General features: G+C 36.3%; 1 protein-coding gene across 1 annotated transcript; it reads left to right on the top strand.

The window, feature by feature from the left end:
* Positions 1 to 913: 913 nt before the first annotated feature.
* Positions 914 to 3,255, top strand: LOC114083578 (olfactory receptor 52E8-like). Its single transcript, XM_027924866.2, has 2 exons — positions 914 to 921; positions 2,313 to 3,255. Exons 1-2 carry the CDS (start codon positions 914 to 916, stop codon positions 3,253 to 3,255), a joined length of 951 nt encoding a protein of 316 aa, XP_027780667.2.
* The last annotated feature ends 7,722 nt before the right edge of the window (positions 3,256 to 10,977 follow it).

Below are 10,977 nucleotides of genomic sequence, written 5' to 3'. Positions count from 1 at the left end.
TTCAGAAAGGAGAGCAAAAGATTAAATGGGTCTTGTCATAAATATTATGTGCAATAACAAGAACTGACAACTGACTGAGTCAGAGTCAGAATGTTTAGAGATTTCCCTAAAGGTTCTCTTTAGCTGATGTAATGACAACGGGGAATTACTATTCACTTGAACAGGAGATTCTCTGGCACCTAGAGACTTCATTACTAACCCCCTACCTCAACTTTACTAACACGTTGAAGGTAACTGATGATTTTTTTCCAACCATATATATACACGAACTGAAGGCACAGTTGTTACATGACTCTCTGAGACAGAGGAGGAAATCTTGATAAGTGTTTGCAGTGTATGTTTAGACTTGGAATTTGGACTTACACAAGTTGAGTGGAGCATACTGGGTTAGGGAGTGAAATGTCACATATTTGTGATCTAGGAAGAGAGAAGGAAGAATAAGTTGGGAAGAAGTAAGGGGAAAACATCCTTGCTGGGCACCTACAATATTTCAGACATACATGACCCCATTTACCCCACCCAATACTATGGTGGATAGTACTATGCTAACTTATATATGAAACCAAAATTCAGAAGATGATGTAACTTATCTAAAGTCAGAAGGCTAAGAACGGAATCAAGACTCTATCCCATTCCTTGGTGCCACACATAAATAGCCTGTGTTTTGCTCATTCTTTCTGCACATATTGCCTTTATGGACATAGAGTGTATAATACACAAATTGATTTTTTTAAAACCATAGTAAGCAAAGGCTAAATTGATGAACTTGAAGTCTTTGCAGTTAGATGGCTGCACACACACCCTGCTAAAGAAAAGGGTGCAACCTGGTGATCAGCTCCTGGTATCTCTTCACACTTCATGCTTCAAAGAGATTAGACTGAAACCAAAATTGATTATTGGGAGATATGAATTTATGACTGAGTTCAGGGGCCCCACATAAGGAATGAGGTAAAATGATTAGATATAGCAGTGAAAAATGATAGCTTTGTAACTAAATGAACAAATGTATACTAAAGAATTTGGCTTTGCCCCAAGAGAGTTCTGACTTTTGCTTTTGGCTCCTGGGATGTAATCTACACCACACCTGGTAGGAGTGTCATTTTTTAAGTGGGGATTGGAAATACCAAGTCTTAGGATAGGGACTGGCCATGCCAGGAAGACCAAGAGTAGGATTTGGGGTGGAGGCTTTTGATCATTTGGCATCAGTTAACTTCAATATATGCAACAACATGCATAATATAATGCCCTCCTCCACTAAACCTCCTCCCCTACCATGTCTCTCTCTTCCTCAACAGCATTGGGGATTGAACTCAGGATTGCTCTACCACTGAGCTACAATCCAGCCTTTCTTATTTTGATTCTGAAACAGGGTTTCACTAAGTTGCTCAGGTTGGCCTTCAACATGTGATCTTCCTGCCTCAGCCTCCTAAATTTTGTGGATTACCAGCATGAGCCACCACACTCAGCAATATTTACTAATACTTGGGTGCTAATGCGTGTTTTGTTGTGTTCCACTCTCTTTTTCTACTCTTTTTTTGGAAGTAGGTACACTAACACAGTTTCATAGAAAGTATCAAATCCCAGTAGTGCAAATCTTACAGACTTACTCTCCTGTGAGGAAGTTTTGTCTATTCTAGATCCTTTTACTCTCCTCAGGCCTTATCTTTCTAACACTACTTCCATTAGCAAGTATTGCACAGTCAGATCCAAATCAATGTCACATAGCTTAGTTTCAAACTGTTTCCAAATCTTGGACTCTTCTGCTTATTAACTTCCAAACAAACGGGAATTTAATAAATATATTGAAAGCTTTCTCTTCCATAAAAACATATCTTGGTAGTATTTTGTGTCAGGGAATCATGGGGAGAACTAAACAAGATGATACCTGTAAATGACATCAGATGCAAAGAAAAATAGCATATGTCAAATTAATCATAGCTGATATATTGTGGTAGTGATCATTATCATCAGTTTTCTTATCCTTTATGATGTTCTTTTCTTGAATAAGAGGAAAGTAAGTACATTTTCTAATCTGAACCCATAATTTCACAAGAGGTATGGTGTTAGCTTCTAATCAGCTGCTCATCCTCTCCCACTTCCAGTACAAAAAAGGAGTGTCACTAGGATAATTTATGGAGAGTCAAAGGAAAGAAAAATAATCAAAGGCCTTTAGAGAAACATATTCCCATTATCAATCCTCTGTTCATAGCCTTTTATTGTTTTGAATTTTGTAGAGTTCAATGAAGTCTGGAGGCACTGTCCAATGGAAACTGGCAGCAATCTTTAAAGCCATGACTGCCCTCAGCCTGCAGAAGAATGTCTTCTCCCAATGCCTCTGAGTCCCACCCTTCCTCATTCCTGCTCTTGGGAATTCCAGGATTGGAGGCTGCACAGGTCTGGCTTGGTTTTCCTTTCTGTGTCATGTACCTGACTGCTCTTGTGGGAAACCTTGTCATTCTGTTTGTGATCTGGACTGATCCTAGACTCCACCAACCCATGTTCTACTTTCTGGCCATGTTAGCAGTGATTGACCTGAGTCTCTCTACCACTACCATCCCCAAGATGCTGGGCATCTTCTGGTTCAACCTTCAGGAGCTGTGTTTTGGGTGCTGTGTTGCTCAAGTGTTTTTTGTGCACTTTTTCACAGTCATGGAGAGCATTGCACTTCTGGCTATGGGCTTCAATCATTATGTGGCTATTTGTAACCCTCTCAGGTACACCACAGTCCTCACCAACAGAATCATTGGGGTGATTGCTGTGGCCGTGGTTCTGCAAAGCTTGTGTACGATTGCACCTATCGTTTTTCTCCTCCTGAGGCTGCCTTACTGTGGGAATAGAATCATCCCTCATACCTACTGTGAGCACATGGGTGTGGCACGTCTGGCTTGTGCCAGCATCCGTGCCAATGTCTATTATGGTCTAGGGAATATTTCTTTCTTGTTCCTGGATGTGCTTCTAATCATCATCTCCTATGCTAAAATTGTATGCACTGTCTTCCACCTCTCTTCCCAAGATGCACGCCTGAAGGCTCTCAACACCTGCAGTTCCCATATCTGTGTCATCTTAGCCTTCTTTGGCCCAGCTCTTTTCTCCTTCCTCACTCATCGTTTTGGTCATCACATCCCCCAGTATATCCATATCCTCCTGGCTAATCTCTATGTAGTCATCCCCCCTGCCCTCAACCCAGTCATTTATGGGATCAGAACCAAGCAGATCCAGGAGCGGGTGAAGAGTCTCTTTACTACAAAAGATTGAATGAGAGTAACTTATTTAGGTTATGGAAGCCAAAGACATAAAAGACTGAAATTTATGATAAAAATTAATAAAGAAATTTCTTTTGTCAATTTGACCTTCAATTGAATATACATATTAAATATACATAAATACATATATATGAAATATTGAACACATTTATTGGAGATGTGTGTTTGTGTGTGAGTACATATTCTCTATTGAATCCTAACACAGAATATGCCATTTAAGTGTAAGTTTCAAGGAGGAGAACTTGAATTCATTGAGGGAAGTACTTACTATTAGAACTATCTGACTATAGATTTCTTTAAGGTAATAACAAAATTTCCTTCATAGAGATATTTAATTAGAGGTCAAGTTAAGAGTTAAATTAACCAGGATGTAATTTGTCAATATTTACTAAAGTTATGATACCGTGCTGACTTATAATGTAATTCTAGGAATATAATATAAATTTTACTCACTAACAGGAGAACTGGAATTTGGGTAGTGATAATTCACACAGAGGAAGATATGAGGAAGTTTAATCACACATTATAGAGAGAGCAAGAATGAATATTTATTTATTTGTGTACTGGTTTTTAACTGGATGAATTTTAACATCAAAATGTTTAAGAAAAAAAGAACACTATTCATGAACTTCAAAAAAATGTAGGAAAATGGATGGTAACAGAAAACAAATTGTAAATAATCCTAAAAAATTTGGAGTATGGAAAGTTTAATATAATAAGGTATATAAAATGGACAAAGTACATAAATAATAAGTTCATGGCTTTCAAAAATGGCAACAGAAAAGATAATTACAATAAAGAGCATTTTAAAGGAATGAATAATGTAAGTAGAATATTGCTCAAGAAAAGAAAAGATCAAATTGGACTTTGGAAGTCACTATTAACAGCATTTCACTCACTTCTATGACAATCCTAGTGATTTCTATTAACTTAACATAAAACAAATATTTTTTTTAAATGTTATTAATGAGGATCATCCAATTTCAGTGAAAAGAGTTAATATTGAGGTAATTGTTAAAAATACTGTGTCCAAAAGATTTTATACTCATCAAGGACAATAATTACCAACCAAAAATCAAATAAAAAGACAACATTAAAAATTTCAAAAGAAAATCAGTGGGATTATAAAAGAAATATGATCATTATACACAATAAATTGGATGGTAAGATGAAATTTTTCAGCCATAAACTGGAAAGCAATAATAACCAGTGAATTTTATTTTTTGAAATTGCATTAATTTAAAAACATATTCAATAGGTGAGCTAACAGCATATCATACCTAGATGAAGAGATAATGAACTGAGAGTTATCAAAATAACATCTATAATAATTCCTAGAGAAATAACTTGGTAGAAAATATGAAAAACAATATAGATTTAGAAAATAATCAAGTTATATATATATATATATATATATATATATATATATATATACACACACACACATATACGTGGGTCATAAAAGAGTTAAAATATAGGTTAGAAGCAATATTTTTAAATGAAGATTATAAAATTTATTAAAGAAATCAAGCCAAAAATTTAAAACATGATTTATTAAAAAAAATTCACCTAAGAGGGTCAAAGTAAAACCACTGGGAAATAGATAAAGAGAAAATTTCAAAAAAGTCAAAGGGGTTGAGGGGAATATCTTCAACGAAGCAATAAGAAAACTAACAGCAAATATCTTTTTAAAAAACTATGAAATAAAGAAAATGGTAAAATATTTCCAAAACTATAGTGGAAAAATGAACTGCCAACCTAAATTTCTATGCCCAAGAAAATATCTTCTTCAGGGTATAGAAATCCAAGTTGGAAGTTTATTTTTCTACTACATTTTTCAATAGCACTATGAAACATGATAAGTCCAACAACTGATGTTTTGGACTTTTCAACTCAAAGTATAAATTTAAGGTAAACCAGGTAAACAATGTGGAACAATCAATAATTTTTAAATCCTCTTGAGTTATATATTGAATATAATAAATATTTCTGAGAGTTTATTTGCCCATTTGTTTTCATTTACAAATTATAACATAGATTCAAAAGATAAGAGCCAGACCATCTTAAAGAACTTTTTAGGGTTTATACTATTACAGTCCCAAATCCATTCTATAGCTTCACTAACCAGAGTTGTGGGATATGTGTACAAGAACAGGCAAACTGGTATAACAGTTTAGTACAGAACAAACACATCCACATACAGACATGATTTAGGACAGACAGCACTGCAGAATACCCAAGAATGCATAGTGTTTTTATAGATGGGGCAGAGCCAAATGAGAAGCCAATTTAAATCCATAGGATAGTGACTTGCCCTTGAATCACTTCCCTTTCAACATGATGTTTAACATTTTCCCATCAAGAGATGAGCTTATTTCCCTACCCCTTGAGTTTGGGCAGGAATATAACTTCTTTTGAAACCAGTAAATGTGATGCAAACAAAGGCTTAAAAAGAGCTTGTGAATTGGAGTTTCTTGCTGTACCACTTGAAACCCCAAAATTGTCATGAGTGAGTCCTAGTTGACCTGCTGAACTGCAAAGGGCAATGAAGAAGAGCCCAGCATTCAGCTCTCAAATTTCTGGGGAAGTTAGATGAAACTGTCTTCCACCATCCAGCCAAACTATGACTTGACTTATAGCAAATGCTGGAAGAGATAGAGTGAGAGAGCCTATTCGGAAATAATCTCTCATCCAACCCTAAGAATTTTGAACCAAAAGGGTTGTACTTTTTTTCTCATATGTGGAAGACTGAAGAAAAGAAGTCTCATGAAAATGGAAGAAGGGGATCAGGAGGAAAGAAGATAAAGGGGAAGGAATGTACTAGAAAATAAAATTGAACAAATTATATTATGTGTACTATGAATATGTCACAATGTATCCCACTATTATGTATAACTATGATACACCAATAAAAATTAAAAATAGTTTTTTTAAAAAAGAAAATGTGTTAAAAAAGAATTACTCTTTTTAAGCAACTTACTTTACAGAAGTTTTTTGTTTGGTTTGGTTTGGTTTGGTTTTTTTGTTTTTGTATTTTTTTTATGTCACTAAAGTTAAATGATGTAACAGAATGCAAAATGCAAACACCATGAGGCAAAAGTTTGGTTCATTGATCACATTACATAATCCTCCCTGATGGTACCCAACCAAGGAGATATGAAGGTTTCCTATACAGGACACAAGTAAGATGGAGATGGTGATGAAAACAGTTATCATCCTTGTGTAAACCATAGTAAGCCTACATAGCTGCCTACAAGATGGGGTACAGCAAGAGTTAAATTATCCAGGATGTAATTTGTCAATATTTAGTAAAAATGTGGTACCATGCTGACTTATAATGTAATTCTAGGAATATAATATTAATTTTACTCATGTATATAAGAAGTCATAAGAAACACAAAATTTTCATCATAGTTTAAAGTGAAACTAACAAGAGTTATATTGGTAAAATATTCAACAAAGCAGCAGTGCATTGGACTTCAAAGTCTTCAAGGAAGTAGGAGTATTGACTGTATTATGTCATGAGTATCAAAGTAGATTTGATTTTTAGAGATAAGGAGTGGATATTATTCCAGTGGTATCAATGAGAATAAATGAGGGAAAGTCTTCCCCAAGGCTTTTCAGTGTGAGGAGTTATAGTGGAAAAACATCCAATCCCTAAAAAGTTTTCAGAGAAGCAGTGTCCTCAGGGAATAGCCAGCTTTCTGTCTCACAAGTAAAATCAATAGAGCATCAAAATGGTTTAAGGCAAAAATAATACTGCTGTTTATGAAAATTTGATTCCGTAAGTCATAGTGAAATAATTTTTGGCATAGGACCAGATTACGATTTATACAATCATATGGTGTTATTACCCTCAGGTCTGGAATTTTCATATTCCAAGAATAATGTTATTCAATAATGCCTGAGCACTTCTAACATTTAAGGTATTATGCTAGATAAGGTGAGTTAAACACCACTGTAATAACAGTCCACTAAAATAATGGGAAAGATAGAAAACATTAAATTCAATTACACATGTCCATGTTATGATAATGTTTTACACTGATATGAAAATACAAGAGATCCAGAGATCATATCCATTTGGCTGATATGGAAGAATAACATTGGTTATTGAGGAACAGTTGAGAGGAAGTGGAAATAAGTAGTAGTTATGTTGTATGTAGGACTTTCAGTCACCAAATAAAAGGATATGCATTATGAAGTTAAGAAGTACAACTAAAGTTTAAAAGGCTGATTGAGTACTGAGAAAAGGACTTTGGCAACAACAGTGCTTATTGTATCCTAAAATTTCCCTTGTATATCATGGACAAAATAGAGGTCATAGGAAGATATTTTAAGCATAGACTGAATAGAGTTAGGCTCAATAGGGGAAAACAAATGGGGACACATTAGGGAAGATGGACTCAATGAGGGGAGGGCAGGAAAATAGAACATAATCTTCTCATTAATTAAAATGAATGAAATGAACAAGAGAATGTAGTGGATTGAACCGGAATCTCTTCTGGACCACAGATATTGCCATCTCTATGGTAACAACTCAAAAAAGACTAAACTTAAAAGAAAAAAAAACCAGCTGAATAATTCCATTGTCCATCAGTCTCTTTTATGTTCTAGTTGGGAAAATCAGAATCTGTGGCCTGCCCTGGTGTCACCATCAGGTCCACTTCACCACGTCTAGGAGGGACACCCTCAGGACACACTTCTGTGCTCTGGCTTGAAAAGACAATATCATGGTTTTCTTAGGAAAATGTAGATTTTTTTCCCACCATCAACCAAAAGAGCTAAACATATGTTTTTCCGGAGACTTTATGTTCACCATAGTTATAAACTGGGCCGGAGACTCGCTGGCTTGAAAGAAGCTGAAGCTGTTATCTGGAGGCATGCCCTCTCCCAATAAATAGAGCTGCCCCCATTGGGTCTCATGTGCTGCCACAGAGTCTACAGGGTCTGTTTGAGAATTCTACTCCTTCTTCATCCTTTGAATCCTCAATTGTGACAGTAGACAAACTAAATCTGAATTTATAAATTTCCATTAAACAAAACAGAACAGTTGCCAAGGGCAGTTTCCTAAGATGTCATACTTTGAAGACTTTATAGTATGAATTTAATATTTTCAGGGTTCCTGAGAGAGGCTAACTCAACATCATCTCCCAAACAGACTCCCCAAATCAGAATATTTCCATTCATCACATTCCATGCCACATCTCCTGCCCTGCACTTAGGGGTTATATCTGGTACAGTGTTTCTCTGCAGATGCAATAGTGTGGGGAGAAAGGGTTAGAGAGACTTAATAACCCTTGTCCATGTTTATACCCAGAGGAGTCTGAAGACTAAGCTCAGAGATTCTGGGACATTCCTTAGATTCACTATAAAGTTTTTTTCTCTGTGACCAGGTAGGCTTGCGGCCCAGAGATTTGAAGAGGCTTCCAAGCACCATCTTTAAGAACCTGGGTCATGTTGCAAATATGCTCCAAGTTAGAGCTGGGAAAAGAAATGTGAGAGGTAAGAATGCTTGAACAGGGAAGGTGAGATGCTACAGAGAGGAAAAGGAAAGGACAAATGAAAGAAAAGGACAGGAGCCTCCCTTTTGCCAAACAGTTATACCAAGTGCCATTAACGTCACAGACAAATGCATTAGAGCATGTAGGATTGTACAGCGTCCACAGCTGAGGACTGTAGCATACCAACGAGTAATACGCATATACAGAATTTCTTTTTTATTTTTGTTTTTTTGCCCTTTATATCCATTTATATTATTTTCCCTCTCTTTCTTTCTATTATACACCACCCACTGGCCAACACACACACAAATATTCAGATACCCAGTACACTTGCTCTAGACAAATACCACAAATATAATCATATTGACACCAACTGTCAAAAATAATGAAAATTGCTCAGACTAGCAAATTTACATATTACAGTGGGAAAGGCCAGCAACTAAACTCACTCTGGTTTATATAAGACAGAAAGACACCCCTATAAGACACTGTCATGTATTTGAGTTGGGGGTTGAATGGTGATTAATGTCAATTTCCAAATGGAATGACAAATATTTGGTCTGCACTATGTTCTTCAAATTTTGTCAACTTTATGAAACCAATTCCAAGCCTTTATCTGTATAAATAAATACCACTGCTACAGCAGCCAAACTGAGCCTGCCTCCCTAACCTATTTCATGACTCAGTCTTGAAAATGCAGAATTAAACCGTGCACTATACACCTGTAATCTCAACAGCTCAGGAGGCTGAGGCAGGATGATCATAAGTTAAAAGCCATCCACAGCAACTTAGTGAACCTCTAAGCAACTTATCAAGATCCTTTCTCAAAATAAAATATAAAATGATCTGGGGATTTGGCTCAGTGTTTCAGCACCCCTGGATTCAATCCCCAGTACCAAAAAAAGAAAAAATGCTTAAATAGAGATTATTACCCACACTCATCAACTGCCTTGGTTCCACAGAGTTTAGGAGATGAAAGAAAGAACACAGTTCCCCTCAAAGTGAGCAAAGTTGGGTTATGTTAATATTAATAAAGATTTAAAATGAGTATAAATGCCTTGCCCAACAACACTCTCTCTTTGGTCTCATATGTGACAATCATCATTCCCACCTCCTTCATACATACCATCTGAGAGTCAAAGATGACTTAATTATGAATGAAGGCCTTTTAAAAAGAAGCCTGTTATTTTTGCTACCACGTGATTTACTGTGTTAATATTGGGGCTAAAGGAAAATATAATATTGGGAGGCATTGATAATATAAATACTATTTTGGAATACTCTGAGAGCTAGTTCCTTGATTTACATTGATCTTATCAGCCATTAAAAAAATGTTACTTAGATTTATTGTTTCCAATGTTATGGATACAGAAACGAATCTGGAAAGTGAAAGAAATTTGCCTAAAAGTTTCCAGAAAGCAAATGATACAGCAAGATTTAAGCCATTTTAAGTTTGAATGGGTTCAAAGTACCAATACTCTTAATAGCATACTAGAGTCAGAGAAATGCACTAGTCAGCAGAGAAAAAGACACCATGGACTCAGTGATCTTAGCATTGGTGGACAGTAGAAGGGTAAGATCTTCAACTATTATAAATCTAGATTTTGAAATGGACTGTAGGGCTGGGATCTTTGTACCCGTCTAAAGCAGGATGAATGTGTCACTTTGCCTTCCAGAAATAATCTTCTGGATCGCACTGTCTGCCATTGTTTGTGGCTCACAGCTGCATCAGGAAGGAGGCAAGCACCCTGGTCTGAACTGCCACAGGGTAAGTGTCCGGATATACCATGAAAGACTGGTCTCCTATGCCACTCCCCTGGAAACTTCTTCCTCTGCTACTGAAGGGTCATACTGAAAATCTCCACCCTGAAGATAGAACTGACTCTGGACTGAAATTCCATGACCTATCACCCTAGATATTTCCTCAGACTATTCCAAGTTGTACAAGCAGTTTCTCTCTGATTTCTCAGCCTGGCTTCTTTCCCACAACACTGGAAAATATTATGCCCCCCTCAAACATGTACAATACTCTCCAGTTTCTCTGGAGTTAAAAAACACTCCTTTCCTTCTCATATAGAACAGGGGATTATTAACTCCCTTGCCTAGACATTTCTACTATGGGGTAACTACCTGGCAAAGTTACAGGACAACTGTTATATGCAACATGCATGATATAATATCTTCCTCCACTCACCTTCCTCAATCTCTCT

The sequence above is a fragment of the Marmota flaviventris genome, chromosome 9, assembly GCF_047511675.1.
Source record: "Marmota flaviventris isolate mMarFla1 chromosome 9, mMarFla1.hap1, whole genome shotgun sequence".
Classification (NCBI taxonomy): Eukaryota; Metazoa; Chordata; class Mammalia; order Rodentia; family Sciuridae; genus Marmota; species Marmota flaviventris.
Note: the sequence above shows the minus strand (reverse complement) of the source record. Positions and strands in the feature narration are given on the sequence as shown.